Source organism: Poecile atricapillus, chromosome 7, assembly GCF_030490865.1.
Source record: "Poecile atricapillus isolate bPoeAtr1 chromosome 7, bPoeAtr1.hap1, whole genome shotgun sequence".
Classification (NCBI taxonomy): domain Eukaryota; kingdom Metazoa; phylum Chordata; class Aves; order Passeriformes; family Paridae; genus Poecile; species Poecile atricapillus.
Window position 1 is genome coordinate 4,395,408 of NC_081255.1, and position 24,215 is coordinate 4,419,622.

The 24,215-nt window shown below is 42.7% G+C and overlaps 1 protein-coding gene across 3 annotated transcripts in view; it reads left to right on the forward strand.

Annotated features, from left to right (window-relative positions):
- PLA2G4A (phospholipase A2 group IVA) overlaps positions 1–24,215 on the forward strand; it is a 71,247-nt gene that overhangs the window by 42,135 nt on the left and 4,897 nt on the right. For all 3 annotated transcript variants that reach the window (XM_058843295.1, XM_058843297.1, XM_058843296.1), the window contains exons 8-16: positions 1,324–1,462; positions 6,450–6,586; positions 9,984–10,206; positions 10,841–10,955; positions 13,344–13,481; positions 14,418–14,510; positions 15,875–15,946; positions 17,699–17,950; positions 23,190–23,374. In XM_058843295.1, coding sequence (XP_058699278.1) covers positions 1,324–1,462; positions 6,450–6,586; positions 9,984–10,206; positions 10,841–10,955; positions 13,344–13,481; positions 14,418–14,510; positions 15,875–15,946; positions 17,699–17,950; positions 23,190–23,374 — 1,354 coding nt within the window. The remainder of the gene's footprint in view (positions 1–1,323; positions 1,463–6,449; positions 6,587–9,983; positions 10,207–10,840; positions 10,956–13,343; positions 13,482–14,417; positions 14,511–15,874; positions 15,947–17,698; positions 17,951–23,189; positions 23,375–24,215) is intronic.

The following is a 24,215-nucleotide window of genomic DNA, read 5'->3' on the forward strand; positions in this document are numbered from 1 at the left end:
GCCTGGTTTATATGAAGGCCTTTTCTTCTCAAGGGCTTTGTTTCTAAAAACTCACAGACCTCACTTGGGTGCAGCTTCATCCTTACTGTTTTACCTTCTCTGGGAACTTGGCCCCCCTCATGAACTTTCAGCTGCTGTTACAGAGCTGCCTCTAAAATGTATTTAAATATAAATACCACGCAGGAATTTAGGTGAAGATTTAGGGCCAGGAGTTCTTCATATAAAAGCTAAGCAGATGCCTTCCTTTATTTGTCCCTTTTTTCCCCTCTCTAGCTGTCTTTCTCCCTCATTCTTCACCTATCCTGGTGAAAGACCAAAAATCTCATTGAGGCATAATCAGAACAATACATTTCAAGTCTAAAAATGTTTTTCTGAGAGCAAGCAATTTAAGGAATCATTTTTCGTCTGTAACTATAAATAGGAACACTGAGCACTGTAAAAGTCAAATTATTTCCTGATTACTCTGGAGGCTGACAAACATCGCCCAGGGATAATTTCTGCTCATCATGTTGTACAAGGAAAATGTATTTGTGGGTGGTCCTTGAGACCACCCTGAACGAGTTAGGCTTTGTACATTACAAACATTTTGTATCTCTGACATTAAATAAACAGAAGATGCTTGGCTGTGTCTTCTTAGGCTTTGAAATGTAAAGGATCCTATCAAGTCCTGCTGCTAGTCCCTGATATCCATGCAGATTGTAGATATCTTCATGGAACATTGCTTCTAGGGAGTCTTTTCCCCCCCTTTCTTAATCCTATTATTTTATTACATATTAGGTTGTTTTAAAAATCTGGGGAATTATTATCTGAGCCTAAATGGATCCATTTCACCATTGTGTGTTTTTCAGTGGGTACCAGGGTGGATTTGTCCACTCCCCCTCTCTGCTGTCCATGGGAAGTGGCAGCTGAAGTTGAACATTTATTTAAGTACAGTGCTGAGATCCTTACACAGCCTTGTGTACATGTTTTGTACCACAATGTGGGGAAAAATACAGAGAAAAGGGCTTAGTTTTTCCTGTGGTTTGCCAGTATGATCTGTGCTGTAAATTTATAATTGTATGTGAGTAGAGAACTTGCTTGCTGCATTTATTTATTTGATTTTAATGCGTTCTATATATAAAATGCTTGTCTTAAAGACACGCTGTACTTTGCCTCCATCACTCCAGAGCTGATGGATGGTGTCACATGAAAAAATACAATTTCATTTCATTTTATGTAAGTGGGTGAGTATTTTCTGTTTGTGTCTGCTCATTTCCCACAGTGACGTTTGTGATCCTGTTTGGAATTGAGCCTCTTGTGACAGCCTGTCCCTTTTCCAAACAGCTCCTCGACGGACCTGCGGTTCAGTATGGCCCTGTGCGATGAGGAGAAGAGGTTCCGGCAGCAGCGCAGAGACAACATCATGCACAGCATCAAATCATTTCTAGGGGAGAACAGCCAGAACCTGACCACTTCCCGTGATGTAAGTTCAGAGAGTTTCCATCAGGCTTAGCATCCCCTTTGGAATCCTTCATTTGCTTGTGAGAGGAAAGAATGAGGCATGCGAGGTGGAAGGGTTTGATACAGAAAGATTATAGATTATAAAAATTCTTTTCCTTCTATGAACATGCAATATTTATCCTGGAGAGTAATTTTTCTTGGTTCTAAATTTATAAATTAAAGTTTCTGACTGGGGGAATCTATAAAAGGAGAGATTTAGGTTAGATATTAGGAATAAATTCTTCCCTGTGAGGGTGGTGAGGCCCTGGCACAGGTTGCCCAGGAAAGCTGTGGCTGCCCCCCCACCCTTCCCCGAAGTGTCCAAGACCAGTTTGGATGGGGCTTGGAACAGCCTGGGATAGTGGAAAATGTCCCTAGGGTGACAATGGATGAGTTTTGATGTCCCTTCCAACCAAATCATTCTGGGGTTCTGTGATTCATTGGCCCCTTGAACAAACTGCTCCAGTTTTTCCCCTTGAATCCCAGGCTTGGTTAAGGTGTTGGCTCCGAGGGGAGATTGCCATCTGAAAAGTGCCTCAGGGTGTGTGAAATACCTGCTGAATCCTGCAGTAGCTCTGGGCACTCACCAAGCACAGAATGTGCCCCTGCATGCCCAGTACCCATCCTGTGCTCTGTGACCTTCTCTGAAAGGCTAGGCAGGAAATGAGCTGGTTTAAATTTAGAGTCAGACTGGAAATTAGTTTATTTCTTTCCTTCCTTCTTTTTCTCCTTTTAACTGGATTAGGGTTATGAAGTTTTACTTCTTTGAAACGTGAGGAACTGTAGTTTTCCTTGACTTGCTGGTGCTTTGAACTAGGCCAAGAGGAAGGGAAGCCAGCAGATCTGAGTGGGCTGATAGTGCCTTGGGTCATATCACAGAATCAGGGAATGGTTTGGGTGGGAAGGGACTGTAAGAATCATCCACTTCCACCCCCTGCCATGGGCAGGGACACCTTCCACTAGCCCAGCTTGCTCCAAACCCCATCCAGCCTGGCCTTGGACACTTGCAGGGATCCAGAGGCAGCCACAGCTTCTCTGGGCACCCTGTGCCAAGGCCTCACACCACAATGAGAAAGGGGCCCAGATCCTGCTGAGCTTTTCAGAGATTTCATAAAACACTGCTTTATTTAGAGTTAATTAAGAATCCACTTAGTACAGATCTACTAATTTTGTTGTAGCAGGTTGATCAGCAGTTTTTGTTGTTGAAGCTCTTCCTTCCTTGCCCCTTCCCTCTCCTGTGCTGCTTCAAGAATTGTGACAGAAGCATTTTGTGCCTGTGGGGGTGTCAAGCAGTGAACAGTCCATGAATTAATCTGGGTTGATTCCTTCATCGGCATTGATTCCTTTTGTGCGTTTTTAGTATAAAGAGAATGTGACAGTCTTCTGCAACCAGCACTGAAGAATATCTTACATTTCCATGAAGTTTTGAGCAGGTTGTAAATGTTTTATTGTTGTGTACTTTTGAACTATGTCTTGTTTTGTGAATGTTCTTCTGTGAACTTTCTGAGGAACATGAAAGAATTTAACAAGTATTGTACATATTTTAATTGGACTGAGATAAATTTTGTGTATTGTGAAGGGACATTTTCAAGGTTTCTTAATTTTCAGATCAGTTATTTTAATCTTAACACATGCAGATCTTATCAGAGTAGGAATCTCTCAGTGTGACATTGGTGTGACCTAGAGCAGAATAGGATCTTCCTCAGAAAGGATGTGGATATTCTGCCAAGCTCCATTTGGAACTGGAGTGATAATCAGTGCCTCAGGTCTCAGTTCCATGTAGGTGGTATCTGTGCATGAATTATTACAAATGGTAGCTAAGATCTCTTATTCTTTGTGTCATCATCTTCCCTTGGTATCCCTCACTGACTCCCATACTGAAATTTTATCAGTGAAATTGCATCTTCCCAGACAGTAACTGTAGGTATCCTCCCATTCTTCATATGTCAAATGTGTATTTCTAAGCTGACTTGTCAGAATTTTTATCTATTTCTAGCAATGAAAAAACCCTTTTTGTTCAAATTCAGCTGTAGTTTTATTTTATTGCTACAGATGGAAGATATCAGGAGGATTTATGGGTTGTTTGAAGTCTTAACGTGAAGCTGGGAGATGTTGAGTAGTTTTAGCTGTCTGTGGGTCTTGTATAATCTTGGACAAGTCACATACTCAAAGTTCACCCAGGTTGCTTCATCTGGGAGTAGCTTGTGCTTTGCAGGGATGTTGAGAGACTTTACTACCTCTGAATTCATTACACGTGTCTGGATGGGAAAGTGAGTAGTTCCAAATTTCCTAACTTAATCCTAAGGCACATTCTGGAAACACAGAGGTAGAGATTTCTCGTACTTCTGTTCTTGCTTGGTTTATTTTTTAAATTTTTGCTGCTTCAAGCAATTTTCCAAAAATATAATCTTCTAAAGAAAGCATATAGTTCTCTATGACTGGATTTGCAAAACATTTTTTTATTAATCATTTGTGTGCCCTATGGCATTCTTTTTCCACCACAGGTATTCAGATTTTGTGCACTGTGTTTCGAGGGCATTTGGATAAAGGCATCTACACTACTCATTCCCAAAACAAGATTTAGTGTGGTTTAGTTTTTTCTTGCCTGATTACTGGAAGATATGATTAAGAACCTTTTAGTTTGAGTGAACTCATGTGCTATTGTTTCTGTACAAAGGATTTGGGGCTCAGTAGAGGAATGTGCAGCCCTTGGTAGCCTCTTTTATCTGTTCTTCATCAGGACATGGTTTCTTGGTTCTTGGCTCTGGGTGCTCTGGCTGCAGCTCCTTCCCCCCTTCCCTGCCTCTGCCCTATTTATCCCATAGAGCAAATTGCAGGATTGAGGTATTTGATTTAGATTTTTACTGTTTTGTGTCCTTAAACATGTCAGAAACTGAATTGGAGCTAAAAAGCTGGTTAACTGCTTCCTCTGCAGAGCAGGGGAGGACTCTGAAGCTGCCTCACCTGATTTATGCTGCAGCTCAACTACTTTTGAAATAAATGAGTGGAAATGTGCAGTAGGTGCTTCTCTTCAGTTATTTTTTGTCTTAGTTTTAAAGCTTTATTTATTTATTGTGCAATGCCCACGTGTGCAGGGGAGGCCCAGCTTGGAGAAAAGGAGGCTCAGGAGGGACCTTCTGGCTCTGCACAACTCCCTGACAGGAGGGGACAGCCGGGGGGGTCGGGCTCTGCTCCCAAAGAATAGGGACAGGAGGAGAGGGAACAGCCTTGAGCTGTGCCAGGCAAGGGTCTGGTTGGATATTTGGGAAAATTTCTTCATGGAAAGGGGTGTAAAGCATTGGAAGGGGCTGCCCAGGGCAGTGGTGGAATCATCATCCCTGGAGGTGTTAAAAAATGTGTGGATGTGGCACCTGGGGACAAGGTTTAGTGGTGAACACGGTGGTGGTGCTGGGCTGATGGCTGGACTTGATGATCTTGGTCTCCATAGCGGATTCCTCTGCCTCCTGAGGGACACTCCCATTTTCCCTTGTGCCAGTGCACTGATGAGTGGAGCAGTGGTGCTCTGGAAGTGTTCTCACATACCTTCTCCAGGCCTGCATCTGCAGGTGACATCTCACATCCTGTTGGGATGTGTCTGCTCAGGCTGAATGGGCAGTGCTCCTGACAAGTTTTCAAAACCTCCCCATGTTATTAAAGGAGTGATTACTGACATGGCTCTTCCTTCAAAGCAGCTGCTCCGTTATTGGGGTGTTGGCTTAACAAAACATATCCCAAATCCTTCCCTGGGTTGTGTCATTTTTGGGATAGATCCCTATCTCTGGAGCTGCATGATGAATGCAGGGCCAGGGAATACCTGTGGTTTCTATAACTAAAGCTGAACATTTATGAAGGAGGTAAAAAATAAACTCACTGCATCAAGAATAAGCAGTTTTGGGGAGTGGAAGCCTCAAGAAACATCTTGAGTGCCTTGGTCATTGTTCACGGGCATTTCCTTGTGACAGTCAGTCCTCAGGGGAGTTTCATGGCTCGGAGCATGGAGTCTGCAGAAAGAACAGGACTGTCTAGTCACATGAATCCTTTTCTTGTCAGTAATCCTATCTATTGGCACCTGAAATTGCCTTTCAGGGAGATTTTTGACAGATGAACAGTTTGATCAGATAGGGGCTTTCTGCACAGCTGTGTGATTCTTCTTATGCTCAGTAACAACCAAGAGGTGGTTCCTTTGTCACCACAGAGCAATGGAAAATCCTCCTGGGTTTTGGAAACTGGGAACCAGATGAGCCCTTTACTTAGGCCAAAACATATGATGGTGGGAGCAAATGAATTTTTATTTTATTTTGTTTTCTTTTTGGATACCTGGGGAAGCTGTGCAGTTGAGGGGAACAGCCTGGATGTCAGGGCTGGGCAGTAAGAAGGAGAAAAGTGTAAAATAAACTGCTGTGGACACAATTTTAACCTGATGCCGCAATAAACATATCTGGTTCTGCTCACTTCTCTCTTGGCTGCTGAGCAGTTGTCCAGATCCTCATGAATTCCCATTATCTCTTTGTTAGTTTTTGCGAAGTGGTGATAAAATTGAGACCGTCTTCATGTTATGTAGTAATGCTGGATGTTTTTATTATAAAACCTGTTTTTAAACTCCAGTCAAAATATTATTTGTCTCTGTTCTGTTTCTCATTAGTAAATTTTACTGCCTTTGGCTCTGTAACAGTGATGTGAATTGGATTAAAGCTTGTGTTTAGGTTGCTTTAAAAATATCTGTGGTCTTGTAACTAAATAGCTCATTTAATAACTAAATTTAATATCTCCTCTATTTTGGATTGTGGATAAGAAGGACAGACATCCTAAAGAAATTCTGAGTGTATTTTTGTTTAGAAATCTTGCTACAAGTGGTGACTTCTTCAAATAAATTCTAATTCTTCTTGGGGTGTCCAGGGGTTGGACTGGGTGCTCCCAGTCACTGGGTGATCCTTGTCACTGATGTGGTTGTGTTGCTCTCATCCCTGCAGGTGCCGGTGATCGCTGTGCTGGGCTCGGGAGGGGGTTTCCGGGCCATGGTGGGCTTTGCTGGAGTCATGAAAGCACTTTATGAGTCAGGAGTCCTGGACTGTGCCACGTACATTGCTGGGCTCTCTGGATCCACCTGGTAAGGCCTTCCTCTTGGTTATCTTCAGCTTCCCTGCAGCAAGTTCTGAAGGAATTGTCACAAGAGCTGATTTATTTCTATGGTTATAATTCACAGCACATTTTACACATCCAAATCTGCTGGGGGAGGTGTTTTGGATGCCCCAAAGGGCAAGGACAGCTCAGGCTCCAGGCGCTCTTCCAGGAGCTTTGAGAGCAGGAATGGATGAAAAGAGGTGCCAACATATGTACCCATATTTCTATATCAACACTAATGTGTGTTGTTTTATTTTCCTGATGAAATGTGAAAACCAAAAAAAAAAATCCCTTGTAATTTGAAGCTGATGATTCAATGAACCCACAATGCTTTGGGAGGACTTTTAGAGCTCCTCAAAATCACTGAAAGATCTTTTGCTCTGTTTTACACCCAGTGTAAAATCCTAGTGGATTTACTGCGAATGTCTGGGGCCTGGCTGCCACCCTGCAGGGCATCCCACTGTGGATTACCCACTGCCTCAATCGCACAGGCACCTGTTTAATTTAGACAGTACATCAGGTTCTAAAATAGCCTTGAGGAGCAGGCACAGGTATTGATGGGGGAGATCTTTTTGAGATTCTTTTTGGAGATGCCCAGAGAAAGGACAAGGAGTAATTGGATTAACTCTTAGGGAAACTATGTTGCAGTGAGAGTGGCCAAGCACTGTAATGTGTTGAGCCATCCTCACCTGAGTAGGCTGGGGATGGTGTCATCCTCTCAGTCTGACTCAGGCAGTGCTCATGTGAAAGTTGAACTTGACTGAGCACAGCCCTGAGCAGCCTCATCTGACTTAGGCTGGCTCTGCCTAGAGCAGGAGGCTAGAGCAGAGACCTCCAGGGTCCTTTCAGACTCAGGGATGAAATTATTCAAATGTCTCAATTCTTTGAGAGAAAAAGACTTGTAATGTAAATGAGCATGGAATCTGCCTGGGATGAGTTTTATCACCTGGTTTAGGTGTAAGGAAGCACATGAATTTTAATTTCACACTCTAACCCCAAAGTTGACTGTTGAAGGAGATAATGATCAGTTCTGTTCCTTGTATGGACTTTTTTGTCAATTATTTCTCATTGTGTGAAGCTTGATTCTGCCCTCCCAGACTACAGGGAAGCTTTCAGAATGCCAGGATGTCTTGAAATGCCAGAAGTGTCTGTGAACTAGATAAATTCCTCCTTTAGACTGGACTATTAAAGGTTGGAACCTGTGTTTTCTATCACTGGTGGTGGGGGCAGATTTATCACTGTCCATTGAGAGAGATGGATGGACTTCTGTCACAGCTGTGAAGAGCAGAAGGTGGATGAAGAGTGGTGGAATAGTGCAATGTGGTGTTAAGGATTTGCAATCCCTGCTCAGGACAGATGTCACTCTGCTGGCTATGAGATCTCTTTTGGGGAAAACCCAGGGGTGAATACATAGTTGATCTAATGTAAACCTACAAAATCTGAGTTAAAATAGCAAGATTATCTGAACTGCTCCAGTCAGAAAGAGATTGGAGACAGCTGTGTTTGAACAAATTTGCTTTTACTCTCTGATGTCATCCTTCAGTCTTTCCTTGCTTGATGAATAAATAAATAAATGTACACTTTGGCACTCCCTTTCTTTTTCTTTTTCTTGCAGTCTGTCACTTGGGAATAATTCTCTTTTCTTTTTTTCCTGAAGGGTGGAGAATTCCTTTCCTGGCGGGAGAGGCAGGTTTTTACTTGTCTCCTCAGCTGCATGCGTAGCCTTGGAGCAATGCTTTTCTGCCATCTTGCTTCAACCTTGTACTGACTTCTCCAGCTGCATTCCCCTTTCCTGTGCCCAGGAGCTGACGTGGAGCCTGTGGATAGAGTCCTGGCAGCCCATGTGGGACGGGGCTGGTTCTGCTGTCAGAGAAATGGCTGGGCATGACCTCAGGGCCAGGCTGGCACTGTGTGTGTCTCAGAGCTGTGCCTGGAATAAGGGATGTGTACCTGAGCCAGGTCACTGGGTAAATAATAGTAAATGAGCCTCTCATAGATTAGAAGGGCATGTCTTGAGTGTTAGTGTGGCCTAACCCAAGCAAGTGGAAGCCAGGGCTGCCAGCACGTGTCTGAGCTTGGTTTGCAGTAAAACTAAACTTGTTTCTCAGTAACAAACTCATGATTTGCCTCTTCCACATCCTCACATCAACTAACTCTCTGCACAGGTTGTTGTTTCTGTGCTTCAGTTTATTATGGAAGCATCATATCCTGGAAAGTGGGTCCATATCGAGGCCAGAATCCCTTCAGCCCAGGCCTGAGCCCTCAGTGTGGGTGGCAGGAAAGGGATTGGGATTCTGCCCCTCTGCCCTGTTCAGGTGAGATGCCACCTGCAGAGCTGCTCCTGCCCTGGGGCCCAGCACAGGAAGGATGTGGAGGTGCTGGAGAGAGTCCAGAGGAGGCATCAGGATGATCAGAGATGGAGCAGCTCTGCTGGGAGGAAAGGCTGGGAGTGTTGGGATTGTTCACCTGGAGAGGAGGAGCTTTGGGTTGACCTCACTGTGACTTTGCAGTGCCTGAAGGAGCCAATAAGAAACATGAAGAGAGAAAATTTCAAAGGGATGGAGTGGTAGGACAATGGGAAATGGCTTCCCAGTGGCAGAGAGTAGGTTGAGTTGGGATATTGGGAAGAAATCCTTTCCTGTAAAGGTGGTGAGGCCCTGGCACAGAGAAGCTGTGGCTGACCCATGATTCCTGTAAATGTCCAAGGCCAGGTTGGATGAGGCTTGGAGCACCCTGGGCTAGTGGAGGGTGTTCCTGCCCATGGCAGGGGGTGGCTCTAGAGGGGCTTTAAGGTCCCTTTCAACCCAAACCATTCTGGGATTCTGTGATACACTGAGATATTTTAGGAATTTTTCAGTAGTGATAATGAAAAAAGACTGGATGTGGCACTCGGTGCCATGGTCTAGTTGTGGTGTCAGGGCATGGGTTGGACTGGACGATCTTGGAGATCTCTTCCAACCTAGTAATTCTGTTGAATTCTGCTGTTGGAAACTGGAGGGCGGAGAGGTGCCTCTTAGAGGGAGAGAACTGCATGTGTCATAGGACTTCCAGTCTGCCAAACAGCTATGCTAACTGGAGGAACTCCTTTCAGTTTAGGATGTTCTATCTGTTATCCCTTAAACTGAAAAATGAGGACTCTTTAAATAATTTATTTCATACACATTATGGAAAATGCATGTTGAGTTTTTGATCCTTGCATATATTTAGAACAAATTGCTCAGCTTTCTGGGCTTTGAGAAAAAGGAAATGATAATTTCCTGTATAAATGGAGAGTTAATTAACCTGATTTAATCAGTAATAATCAATTTATGAGCGTTTTGTAGCTTTCAGGCCGCTGACACTGCAGCAGGTTTGAAGCTCACAGAGCCTGTTTGCCTTTGCAGGTATATGTCAACTCTGTATTCCCACCCGGATTTCCCAGCCAAGGGCCCAAAGGAGATCAATGAGGAGCTGATGAACTCTGTGAGCCACAACCCCCTGCTGCTGCTCACCCCTCAAAAGGTCAAGCGCTACATCGAGGCTCTGTGGAACAAGAAGAGCTCAGGGCAGCCTGTCACCTTCACAGACATCTTTGGGATGCTCATAGGGGAAACGCTGATCCATGATGTGAGTGCTCACTTTTGATGCTGTTAAAGCTGTCAAACTCTTATATAATTCCCACTGTTACTATTTTTTTTGAAATTACCTTAGTGACATTTAATAAAGGGTGCACATTTTACTATAAGAAACAGCATTTGCTTAAAAAAGTACTAATTTCAGCATGAAAGATCCCCTTGATTTTTTTGAAAAAAAGACAACAGGAGAGCTTCATACTGTTGTATTCTATAATTGAAAATTCCTAATTGGCTGAATCAGGCACAAAGACTTACAGTTCTAATGAGTCAGGTGAGCAGCAGTTGGATTTGATCTTGTGGCAAGATTGAAATATGTCAATATATTTGCAGATGTGCTTTATACACTTCTATCTCCCATGAGTGTACACTGATAGTGGGTTTTACACAATTTAAAATTGCAAAAGAGGCAACACAGCTTTTAGTGGCAGATGTATAGAATTCTGTTGCTGAAGGGCTGTTAATGTTTGTGTGAGGTTGCTGGAAGTCCCTGTTCACCAGGGGATGAAAAAAATTCACAGATGTTTAATTTAAATCAGAACCTGACACATTAGTGAAAAACTTTATAGAAATGTATCAGCAGGCCTTTACAGGATGTGTTTGGGACCAATGTCTTTCTCTTCCTGCAGAGGATGGACACCACTCTGAGCAATATGAAAGAGAAGGTCAGTAATGCCCAGTGTGCTCTGCCACTCTTCACCTGTCTACACGTCAAACCAGATGTCTCAGAGCTGATGTTTGCAGGTGTGTTCTCGATCTGTGTTGAGTCACTTGTGGCAAGGAGAGAGGTGTGTGGCTGGTTAAAAACCCTTTTTTTTAATGCACCTGAGACTAATTGCATCTGACTTCTGGGAATTGGACAGTGATAAGAAGTTACTCAGGGATGGGTGATCACGTATTCAGGTAGGAGTGCCAAGCCAAAGAGAAACCTGGTGACTCCAACAGGGAAAAGATGTTTAAATTAGTATATCAAACAGGGAAAGGAAAATGTCTCAGTCACCTTCTCTTTTAGAGAAGGGTGAAATCAACAGTTAGGTGCAATGATCTTGGAGGCCTTTACCAACTTTAATGATTTTGTGATTAAAATTGAACAAACAAATAATGCCTCTTTTTCACTTCTTGCCCAGTGTGAAGTGCTGTTGGTAGCACAGAAAATCCCTTTTATTTGTATTTATTAGATAGGTTTTAATCCCCTCTGGTAACTTCAATTGAGAGTGGGTCCAGTTGTGGAAGATGATATACAAAGATAAGGATATGTGCATCTATAAAGAGTTGTATACAAGACTGGAATGGGAAGTGCCAGGTGGTTTGCCTCAGGTTTATACATCATTGTATTTCCTAAAATAGTTATTTGGAGAAGTTGCTGTCAAAGCTTTGTTGGAAATGAAAATGAGGAATTGTAAATTAGGCTATTTCATGGGAAAATGTGTCTTTAACTTTGCTATTTAGGAAACTGGTACCCTTTTGTTTGAAAATAGGAGTATTTAGGGTTTTAGATGAGCTTTTGTTTTTCAGTAAATTTTATTTGGGTTACTGTTTGAAAACCAAAATGATCTTTTGTTAATAACATCTTTCTCTAAGCAAGTTCAGAAGTACCTGGAGTGTTTTTGCTCTTAAAAAAGGTATTCCCTGTGCCAGTGGGTCTTGGGTTTGCCTTTTGAGGCTGACATCTCTGTCATTATAGAGGATACTAGATCTTGATTGCTTCTTATTTGAAGCTCTGTTCCTCCTTTTAGCTGTTCCTAATGTGAGAGCGATAGTAAATTTTGAACAGAAATATTTACACTTCCTAATTTACATGGATTTTAAGGCAGAAATTTTATTTCCCTGAGCAGGCTTTGTATTTGAGAAATCTCCTTCAGTGCAAATGCAAGCTATAGGTGGACTAAGACTACTTAATTCTATTTCTCAGTTCAGGTTTGCTGTCACTCTGTTTCTGAATACATATATGCTAACTCATGTTTACACAGATAAAAGGAAATATGAAATTCCTGAACTGGATCTTTAGAGGAATTTCCTTCTGATCCAGTGAATGTGAAGATTTGTTGGTGATTTATTTGGAAAATAGGATGTTGTATTTGACTTAGCAGATAAGCAGATAAGCATTACTCTGTGAAATGAAACTCCCAGCAGTCATGATTAAATCTTTCCTTTTCAGGACAAGTGTTCACTTTCTGCTCCACATGTCAGCAGGAATATCCTGAGGGTGGATGGCATTCCATGACATGTGGGGATATTTCAAAGCTGTCTTTTTTGCTGTTCTTTTTCAGAATTACTTCTGATTTATTTCCAATCAAATCAATCCCTGCTAAAAATAGGGAAGGTGAAATAGATGAATGGGTGAAATGCTAAAAAGAGAAAATATGTTTTGTTTGTTATTTGCTTCCTTTTTGAACTCTCTGATGGAAGCAACTCTACTGGTATCAAAAAAAGTGTTTCCAAGTCAGCTAAGACTGAGTCAGCTAAGGCCATTTTCAAAGGCCTGCATCAATAGAATGCAAATCACTTCTGATATTTTCTGCTAAGATCAGAAAATGCATTTGAACATTTTACTCCATATTTTTCTTGAGCTCTTTGTTCAATAAAATAGACTTTTAAAGATCTTTGGCAATGTTTGAATCGATAAGTTTATCAGCTGCCTCTCAGTTTTGCCTTTTGATATTAGATTTTGCAGGAAACTTTAGTTTTGGATAGAATCCAAATGTCTCTGCTAGAATATTTCACAACCATTGGGATATTCAATGATTGGTTTTGTGCCACCTCTGTCACTGCTCTCCATATTTTTAGTAGAATTGCAGTGAAGGAAAGGCAGCTTAGAGCTGAGATCCACATGTGGCAGGGAATCATGCTGAAGCAGGGGATGAAAACCAGATGTCACTGTGTTCCTCATTTGTGATCTCCCCTTTTACATCTCTGCTTTTCCAACCTCATTCTTTTCACCAAAGTTTATTGTGGTAAGAGAGAATGAGGATTCTTTCCCTGCTGATCAAATCACTGACCTTGATTTGATATGCCTAATGGTTATTTGGCTTCCCATTTCATAAGATTTCTTTGCATTACTGTGTTTTCCTCCTCTGTTTCTATTCAGGCTGAGATTTCTGACTGAGCACAGTTTTGTTTCTGACTTTGCAGACTGGGTGGAATTCAGTCCATATGAAATTGGAATGGCCAAGTATGGCACTTTCATGTCTCCTGATTTGTTTGGAAGCAAGTTTTTTATGGGGACAGTGGTGAAGAAATATGCCGAAAATCCCTTGCATTTCCTGATGGGTGAGTATGTGACAGAAAGAGGCTTAAAAATACAAGCAATTTCAGTAGTTCATGCACTTAAAATGCCGTCACACAAAATGTGAGACAAGAAGTTGGCGCTCCCCTGGAGAGCTTCATCATCATCATAGGCCAGGCACTTTCCCTGACAGTGAGAAAAGTGTCTCTCCCAGAAACCCTTTCGTGTTACATGTTAAACTGTTGCACCCCACTGGCGTTCTTCCCCATCACTCCACCCTGTTACGTATCCAAGTTTCCCCCACCCCTCTCCTTTCCTATATAAACCCTGTTTTTAGCCCCAGTTGAGTGGAGCTTCTGTGCTAGCCCCGTTTGCAGAGGGGGCACTAATAAAGGCTGGTTTCTCTGTGGAATCACTAGCCAGAGCTCTGGTCCTTTCTTCCCTGCGTCGCCTGGGAGAGAGCTGCTGCCGAGCCAGACACCTCTTGCTGGGCCAGGAGAGGGACGTGCCTGTGCCTCTGAGAGCCGTCCTTCTCAGGCCGCTTTTTCAGAATGCCACGGCACCCCGACATCCACCCCGCTGCGGCAAGTGGCGCCCAACGTGGGGCACTCAAACAGCCTCTGCAGAAGTGTCTGCCTGTAGTTCTCACTGTGGTGCGTGCTGCTGTTGGGACTGACTGCCACCCCCTGAGGGGAACCCCTTGCGTTTTAGCAAGGGGCAATCCAAAAGGAGCTCTCAGTTCATTGGAAGACATTCATTTCAAAGATTTCAGAGATATGTATGGATTGGCATTGTTCATTTGTTTTTTATTTCCATGGGGTTTTGTTCCGATTTGGACATCTGAGCTTATGACTTGGCCCGCTCCAAACTCAGAGGTGTGTTCAGAGGGCAAACAACTGCTTACATAGTGCTTATTGAAATATGTGGAGTTCATTTTCTTTTTGCCAAACACCATTCATTGTTTACTTTTTCTCTTTCAGGTGTCTGGGGCAGTGCATTTTCAATCTTATTTAACAGAGTCCTTGGTGTGTCCAATTCTCAGAACAAAGGGCCCACCATGGAAGAAGAACTAGGTACTATAAGTAAATAATTCCATTATGCCGAGAAATTACTAGGAAGATTCTCCCTCTGTGAAAGGATGGCACTGCTGGTAGTCATTTAGGAATGTGGAATTAATTACCTTTAGTTGCTGGAATGCTGGATGCTGCTGATGTGGGGAATGAGCATTGGGAATGTTCTTTCCTTTCTTTCACTTTTGTTTCTGGTCAGTCAGAACTGCTGAAAGTCACATGCATCTATCCAGCTCCTTTCTGGTAGTTAATAGAACCCTATCTTTATGTTGTGTAATTTTTGGAGAGCAGAAGCTGACAAGCATTTGATTACTTGTTTAGTTTCTTGATATTGGGCTGTGTTATTAAAGGGACTAGCAAAATGCACCTAAATGTTCTTATCTCTGGGTTGCTAAATTGCTCCATTCTAATCAAAGCCTATTGGTGTCTGGTCCTTTGCTTGCAAATTGGTTGCAAATCTGGTTTCACTCCTGGCACACAAATGGCAAGATGGATGAAACAGTTGTGGCTTGGTTTGGATGGACTTTATCAAATTTTATCTGAGAATGTAGTTAATGATGAAAGGGGTTTGATGTTTTTGTTTCCTATTGAGAAGGCAGCATTACAGGGGAAGATCTGACCAATAAATAAATTGTCCTAGACAGCCAGATCTTTATGAAGAGCAAGAAGAGAAAATGTAGATTGAGATAGTTTTTTTAATAATAACCTCTGTCTCCCTCCTAATGGATGGAATTCAGCTGTTTGATAATCTGTTCTTTATGGATGAGAATGAGACCTTCAGGTTCCTATTTCTGATACAACTCATGAGTGTTAACACCTCCTCACAGAGGATCCCTATCAATAAATGTGATCATGGAAAAGTCTGCTTTTGAAAGATAGTGAGACATAGAATGTTATCTGTCATCTGTGACTCATTTCACATATAATTTAAAAAATATTCTTTGAAGTGGGATCAGATGTAAAAATATTCATGTGACTTGAACCACAGTTTGGACCAGAGCTGGAGATGTCCCAGTGCCACCTTGGCACCACTGTAATGTTTTCCTAGTTCAGTAAGAGCTACTGAGAGGACAGAAATTAAACATCTACATTTTAATGAAGGTGAATAAGGTGTGTCAGGTATATGATGTAGAGGGGAGTGGGAGGTGCTGTTTTAGGGTTACATTTTCTTTTTCAGCCCAAAAAATGCAGGCTAAATCCAATACCTGCTGCTCACATTCTAATGTCCATAGCAGACCCAGTCTCTTCAGCTGTATTTTCTGTTACAAAGATGATGAAAATTTTATGACTCAGATTGTTTTGAAATTCTTAACTGTTCTGCCAGTTAAACCCCAGAAGTTTAAAGGAATTTATATTTCTTTCAACAGAAAATATTAGGCTAAAGCACCTTGTGAGCAACGACAGCTCAGACAGTGAAGATGAATCACAGCATCCAAAAGGTAAGAAAATGCTCAGATTTCATTTCATCGTTTACTTTTTCCATCAGCTGTGGTGTCCCTCAGCAAAATAGAGAACAAAAGACCCCAGGAGGCTCTGGGCTTCACTTCATGTCTCCTGCTCAAGCTGATCATCAGGTGATTTTCTCACACATGTCTGGAATTCCACATAAATGTGGAAACACCAAAAATGTTTGCTGGGCCAGAGCTCTCCAGAAGTCTGTTTCCAGCAAACTGCTGAGCTCAGAGGCACCTAGAAATTGCTGCCAGCCCCCTAAACCAACATTATCCATTGTTTTCAAGGGTTTCCTGATCAAATATTTACCTGAGAATGGTTTAATGTGTGTTTCCAACATTCACAGGTGTCTTCTAGGACCTTTACGAATGCCATCTGATACAGGAAATTCCTCATGCATGGCACAATGTTTGTAACAATGCCCAAATCCAGGTGCCCAGAAGAGGCACAACCACAGAGGGAATGTTGGGCAGTGGGAAAAAAAGAGTCTATTTACAATTATCTTGAATTACCTAAAGTACCTGGAGATTTCTGGTGTCTTAGTCAACTTTCTGTATTTGATGATATTTTTGGGATGATTTTCACCTGCAAAAATCTGGTTTTATTTTTAACAAGTGGAGCAAAGATGGGAATGCAGCTGTTTATGATTTCAGTATCTACAGAAGAAAAGAAAATCCTGTGTGGTGAGACAGTGAATTATGTCATTAGCTCAGCTTGCTTCTTCAAGTCCCCTTATGTGTAAAACCGTAGGTGGTACCAGGTTTTGTGTTTATTTGTGGATTTCCTGTTTAGACACTACAGCCAGCACCAAACACACTTCTCTCCTAGTTTGTAGCCATAGTGAACAACCAACAAATCTGGGATTGTAAACACTTGGAAATCCTTCTCACTTCATAGAATGTTATTGTACAGATGTTGGACTTCTCTGATGCTTGTTTTCTCTCTACTTATATAAAGCTCAGCTCCTTTAAAGCCTGGGTTAAAGAGGCAAGTTAAAAGCTGGATTTAAAGTATCAAGGTTGAGTCTGAATTATTTTCTTATCCAAAACACCCCAAAAAGTCAAGTTTTGACAGGTGAATGAATGCAGGGTGGTGCCAGTCCAGGTAATTTTTACTGTGAGCTCCAACTGCTGACATCTAAGTCTGGGTCTTTCATTGTACTCTCTAGTTAATTAAAGGCATATATTAATTGTAGTTTACAGTTTACTGTAATGATAATGTCAGGTATTTTAGAATTCCTATGCTATAACATTATCTTTTATGCAGACTAACTCTGCTTTCTTGAGGAAAGCTGGATTTATAATAGGCAGGAAAGATGGAGAAGGCTGTCAATGTACATCCAGATGAATTTATGTCTACATCAAGTGTGGATCATATTAGCTCAGGTCTGTCCCTGAGCCCAGCAGAGCTTACAGAGAAAGCCCTCAGACTAATTAAGTCTTGCTCAGGTCATCTAATGTTCCCAGTCTATTTTCCTGATGAACATGTCCACAATATTGTGGTGTAGATGAAAGGTTTCACAGGGCTGTGAAGTTGAAAGAATGGATTCTCTGCACTCCTCTGAAATCACTGTGGCAAAGCTCCATCATCCAGCCCCTGGCTTGTTGAAAGAAGTTTTTTATTTTTGTAGGTCCTTTATTTTATAGCCCTGAAATGCTGAGGTTACACTTTCTATGTTTAAATACCTGCTTATATAAAATAAATGTTTCAACGCTGGGTGTTTTCTATTTTGTGTGCAGGCACTGAGGGCGCTGAGGCAAAGCAGGAGTGCCGGGAGAGGCTGCAGGAGAGCAGCCAGGAGAGCTGGGTGCAGCGCATGCTGATGGCCCTGGTGGGGGACAGCGCCCTGTTCAACACGCGCGAGGGCCGTGCTGGCAAGGTGCACAACTTCATGCTGGGGCTCAACCTCAACAGCTGCTACCCCCTTTCCCCTCTGGCAGAGCTGCTCACCCAGGAGTCTCTGGAAGAGGAGGAGCCAGCAGCAGTCGCAGGTCAGTTCCCAGAACACTGGTGCTGTGCTTGGTTTTTAATTAAGCCAGAGGCAGCCAGCAGTTCCTGGCATGGCAACATTACACCAGGAGGATCACAACAGCACCATGGGGATTGTTCAACAGTAGAGCTTATGAGGGGACTGGGAGGCTCAAAGGGCACCACACAGTGACTTCTGTCTGCTCCCTGCCCTGTCCCTTGACACAGCACGTGGAACAGCCACTAGAGGGACAGTGGCTCTTCATTTGGCAGAAGGGGACCAAACTGCTTTTGTGTATGGTGCCCTTTGTCACATCCACTTTCTCACTGTCTTTGCCTTCTCAAAGGGTATCCAGGTTTTTCCTTGGTTCTTAATAATTCTAAGCCTGCTGGTGGAAATGAAATCTTTCCTTGTTCTCCTGCAGGGCTTCCCTGTTGCAAAACCTTTTTAGCTCATCTGCTGTCCTTGTCTTTTGAAAAACCCCTGGAGACAACACACTTCTTCACTTGTAGGGTCACAGAATCAGTGAATTTTAGAAGGGATCCACCAAGATCATGGAGTCCAACCCCTGGCCCTGCCCAGACACCCCAACAATCCCACCCTGTGCATCCCTGAGAGTGTTGTCCAAAAGCTTCTGGAGCTCTGGCACTCTTGGGTCCCATTCCCAGGGGAGCCTGACCACTCTCTAGAGGAAGAACCTTTCCCTAAGCTGCAGCCTGACCCTGCCCTGACACAGCTGATAGATTCTTACTTTGCTGACACCGTGTTCTTCCCAGTGTGAATCCACCTGACAAACCACTCCCATTCCACGGTCCCTGATATGAAGGTGCATCCACATTTCATATTGGTTTAAGCAAGAGTGCAGATAGAGGATAAGAATTTCAAAAAAATATAAATTTGCAAAAGAAGTTCAAAGTCTTCCCCTACTCCACGAGGGATGTGGTGTGTGGGACAGTAGGTGTGAAGAATAATTGTATTAGGTTAGGATTTTTGAGCCTTTGCCTTAGTGTTCACTGCAATGTGCTCAGTGAAAGGTAGTTCATTTCTTAGTGTTCTTCTGGCACTGGAAGTGTCCAAGACCAGTCTGGACAGGGCTAGGAGCAGCCTGGGATAGTGGAAGGCATCTCTGCCCATGGCAGGGGTGGCACTGAGCAGTTTCAAGATCCCTTCCAACCCAACCCAACCCAACCCAACCCAACCCAACCCAACCCAACCCAACCCAACCCATCCCATCCCATCCCATCCCATCCCATCCCATCCCATCCCATCCCATCCCATCCCATCCCATCCCATCCCATCCCATCCCATCCCATCCCATCCCATCCCATCCCATCCCATCCCATCCCATCCCATCCCATCCCATCCCATCCCATCCCATCCCATCCCATGATTTTGTGATCCATTAAGCAAAGAACAACTACAGCTCTCTGAAGGGGGTGTTCCTTCCAGGATGTTCCTCACAGCACAGTTCTACCAACTGTCCCTGGTGACAGCAACATTCTCCTGAGCACTCATTTCCTATTCAGGGGAAGGAGATTGTCCCAACCCCTCATTAAACAACAGTAAATACCAGATATCATTTAAAAGCTTAAGTAGCAGCCATACTCTAATGTGTATTTGTTAATGTAACAAATCCCTTGCAGGGCTTGAAGAGTAATTTCCATCTGGATTCCACTTTCTAAATATTTCTGTAATCTCAGAGGTGTTTACAACTGGGTAGTCTTAATATTTATAGTACTTGGGAAAAGAGGCAGGAAAGTGGGTAGGAAATTTATGGTTGGAAAAAATGACAGTTGATGAGAATTTTGCATAATTAAGACACGTGGATAGTCTTCTGAATCAACTATCAACTTCCTGGGATTTGATTTAGATGGAAACAAAATGCTGGTTTGACAGAGCCCTGCACCTCTGACACAATTACTTTGGAGTGCCTGAAACTTCTGTGGATTAACATGGGAAAAGTTTGACATGACTGCAGTTTTTTGCTGTTAGCCAAAGCCCCATAAACCTGCAGTAACAACTCAGATCTGACAGCTGTGAGTGGTTGCTTTATAGTCAAGAATAGTTAAAATCCCCTTGAAATGTCAGTAGTTAATATAAAATGTAGTCATTCAGTAATGTGATGAGTATCCACATTTTAGTGCTGTGAGTTTTCCTAATACATGGAAGAGCTGAGGAGCCCAGAGGCACAGATAAAAGGAGACTGTAGTGTAAAATTTAAATCCTTAGATTACTGTGGCACTGGATGCATTTAAGTTGTGCATATTTATTCCTAACACTGGCAGTTTACCTGTCAGCTTGAGTGCAGAGAGAAGTCCGTATTGCTTTAAGACTTACTCTCCTTTATTGCCAGACACTCCGAAGGAGAAATAAGTGAATCAAAAAGGATATCAATAATACTTTCCATCTCCAGTTGTCCCAAACCCTCTGCAGAGGATGAACTGTGGCTGACCTGAGGCAATCTTACAGTCATTACTGAGGATTGAATTTAGGGTCTGCAGTGCCTGCAGCAGAGATCCCAGCTGCTTGGTCTGGAAGTAAAACTCTTGGCTTTGCTTTTCCACAGATTCTATTTGCGGAGAAAATGCTAAGCATTTTCTTATTTCATCAGGAATGATTTCATTGTGAACTCAGAGTTGTTCTGTTTCTTTTATTGGTGTTGCAACACACCAGAACAATTTGAGAAGATGCCAAGTGCATAACAATGGGGAAAAATAACCCCTAATCTCTGCTTCCTTATTTCAGTATTTATGGAAACACTTGTAGTAGATGGACGTCAGTAGCAAATGCCCTTCTCCTCATTCCACTGGAGCTGCCATCTGTGGCAGATGTGGTCTCTAGGACATGCCCTCTTTATGATTTCCTAACAAATATCTGTCTGTGTATCCCATTGCTGGGACTGAGCTGGCTAAACATGGAGCTGGACTAGTAAACACAGACCCACAGATTTGTTACATCTGGAAAAGGCCTTTAAGATCATCATGTCCAACCATCAACCCAGCACTGCCACTAAATCCTGTCCTCAACTGCCACATCCTCCCATTTTCTCCCAGCTTGCTGTTTGATGGGCTGGAAGGTGCTGGTAATAGGAATGCATCTTTCCTAAAAGGCTGAAAATTCATGTTCCAGGCTGGGATTCCGGGATTCTATAAAGACTGTGATTACTGAAACCCACTTATATGGCTGTTATAAATTTATTGACAATATTAAGATGTTTTCTCCTTTAAAATATAGTAATTTTATTTTGATAAATTTGATTTTAAGGTCATATGGACTGTAAGCAATAGGATTCATCTCGTTTTTCAGTGTTGGGAGGAAGTTTGTGTGGCAGTAATAATACTCCCATCACAAACACTGTTATAGGTGGTGCTGTTCTTGATTAAAGGATCTTTGAAATTTAGTTTTTGTAACATAAGAAAAGACAAAACCTGAACAAAAATATTTTTGCAATTCTTTAGAAGTTCTAGTGAGAGCAAGGGTTAAATTATGTTTAACATGTCTTTGAACAAGAAGAAGAAAACCAAATTGGTCTACGTGTGCTAAAGTGAACTGTAGTCAGTGTGGGTTTTTTACTGTTTTTTTAAAATTGTGATGAATTTGATAAATACTGATATATTTTCATTCATTTATGCTAATTCATAATTATGAAATATATCTGCTTCTAAAATAGGTTTATAAACACACATAGCCCTTTAGCAATAGGCAATGATTTAAAAGTGTTCTTTCCTTTAGAAATCAAGGCAAATAGTAGGGAAATGGTGCCTCATTACTTAGAAAAAGGTCCTCTTATAAATAGCAACAGAAACAAAAAAAGGAATTTGTTTTAAGATTTTGTTTGTTGCTCACAACATGATGCTCCTGAAATGACAAGAGTTAGAATTATTTTTGATGGATTTTATTTGCTTCAAAAATACCTTTTTTTTTCCCTTTTCCGATTACTATCATTGTCAATAAGTAGGTGCCAGGAAATTCAATTGTAGCAGAAATAATTATATTTTTCTATCCAGCATTCCTTACATTACACTGCCCTCTACAGATATGAGCATTAGATCTTTGTTAAAAAGCAAAACCATGCACTGGAAATATCTGTAAGGCCTGGAACAAGAAAAGACTGTGAGGGGAAAAGTTTTAAGTACAGCAGGGATAGTTTAGTCGTATCCAGAGACTTTAATTTTTTGGTATCCATAGTGTGTGAAGACACACAGGGAAAATGATTGGTTTTTCCTGAGCTGCACCCAAGGGAATGTTTGAGTTAAAGGAAACATCAGGTAGGGCTTAGAGAGAAGAGTAGTGGATACCACACTGGCACAGCACCAGCAGCAAGTGGCTGACAGGGAATTCTGTCCAGTGCCTAAATTATGGATATGGGTCACTAATTCTTTTTGTTCCTGGGAGAGTGGTGAGTGTGAGGTCGTTAGGTCTGGTGCAGGTTTGAAAACAAGACCTGATAGTCGCAATTTAATGAGCAGAACCAGACACAGACAAGTGTCACGGGAGGGCAGAGCCACATTAAGGATTTTTGGACAAATTTGGGAGAGCTGGGAATGATGTGGGGTTGGGAGGGAACCTAGGAGAATAGGTTTGGGCAGGTGTTATAGGACACTGAGGGGATCACAGAATATTAGGGTTGGAAGATGTCTGGAGATCGCCCAGATCAGCCCCCTGCCCAGGCAAAGTTACCCAGAGCAGGTGACACAGGGGCACTTCCAGGTGAGTTTGGGATGTTTCCAGAGAGTTCTGTGCCCTTCCTGGGCAGCTGTTCCAGGGCTCTACACCCTTCAAGGAAAGGAGTTCTTCCTTGTGTTGAGGTGGAACTTGTGCTTTGGTTTATGGCCATTGCTCCTCATCCTGTCACTGGCACCACTGAACAGAGTCTGGGACCATCTTGTGACACCCCCTGATGTCTCTGAATATCCCATAAACCTTTTCCTTTGTGTATTGATTGTTTGGGATGATGAAGTGAGGGTGGGAGGACTGGGATCAAACCTGGGTGTTTGTCCCTTTTGGTTCACCTCAAGCCACCTCTGGGTCTGCCTCCTGCACTTGGCCTCCTGAGGGCCCTTCTAGTTCTGGCTTTTCACCTAATTTTCCATTTTTTAAGAGCTTTAGTTACACTTGAATTCATGGTGTGTTTACCTGGGATACACTCTGCAGTTCAAATTCCGTGCTCTCTCCAGAACTAAGGGAGACACTGGAAAGCTCATGAGAGCCTCAGTTCTTACATCAGGTGTCCCTGCTTGGTTTTCCTGTGTTCCATGCAGATCCCGATGAGTTTGAGAGGATCTATGAGCCCCTGGATGTGAAGAGCAAGAAGATCCACATCGTGGACAGTGGGCTGACCTTTAACCTGCCCTACCCACTCATCCTAAGGCCCCAAAGAGGAGTGGATCTCATCATCTCCTTTGATTTCTCAGCCAGGCCAAGTGACTCCAGCCCTCCTTTCAAAGTAAGTGACACAGGCCCTTCCTTTCCTGGGTTCAGGAGTTTAAGGTGACTCAGTTCTATTCCACATGGTCCCAGAAAGGCCTTGGTGCTATTGTATCTACAGCTTTGGAATATTTCTTTCCGCATCAAGGCAGAATATTGCCCTGTGCCTCAGTTCCTGTTTACATGCCTTCCATGAGGCAACTGGCACAAAGAGGGATAATGAAAATCCTTTGAAGCAGGAGCTTGGTTGTTTTTATGGAAGTTTTGCTTTGGCACTGATTGCAGAGTTTTATTTTCTGTCAGAATTAAACAATTAAGTCATTTTCCCTGCTGTACTCTCCCTCTGCCCAGCTGCTGTCCTCTGTGTGCTGTGATGTAAATGGATGCTTTCATGTCATCATCTTGCAGAAATGCATCATCTCAGGATTGCTAAATAAATAACCTTTTGGAATCAGGGCTAACTGTTCATTTACATCTCACCAGGATAATCCCAGCACTGGTTTAAGTGGGACTCTTAAATCCATCCAGACCAGAGCAAAACAGCAACAGGAAAACAGGGAGCAAGTGCCATGGCTGCGATGCAGAGGTACAGAAAGCACAGCTGTCAGTCTGTACAACCTGCAGGTCACAGAGCCCCAACTGATCCCAAAGCCTTTACATGGATCATTTTGGAAACAAACATGGATCATTTTGGAAACAGTTACAGAAAAAACAGCACTTCAGAGACTACTGTGAGGTTCTCATTTTGTGCTGTGGTTTAGTGGGCATGGCAGGATTTGGTGGATCTGTGTGATCTTGGAGGTCTTTTCCAATGTTAGTGATTCTACCATCCTCAAAAATGAAGCATTATTTATTTCAAA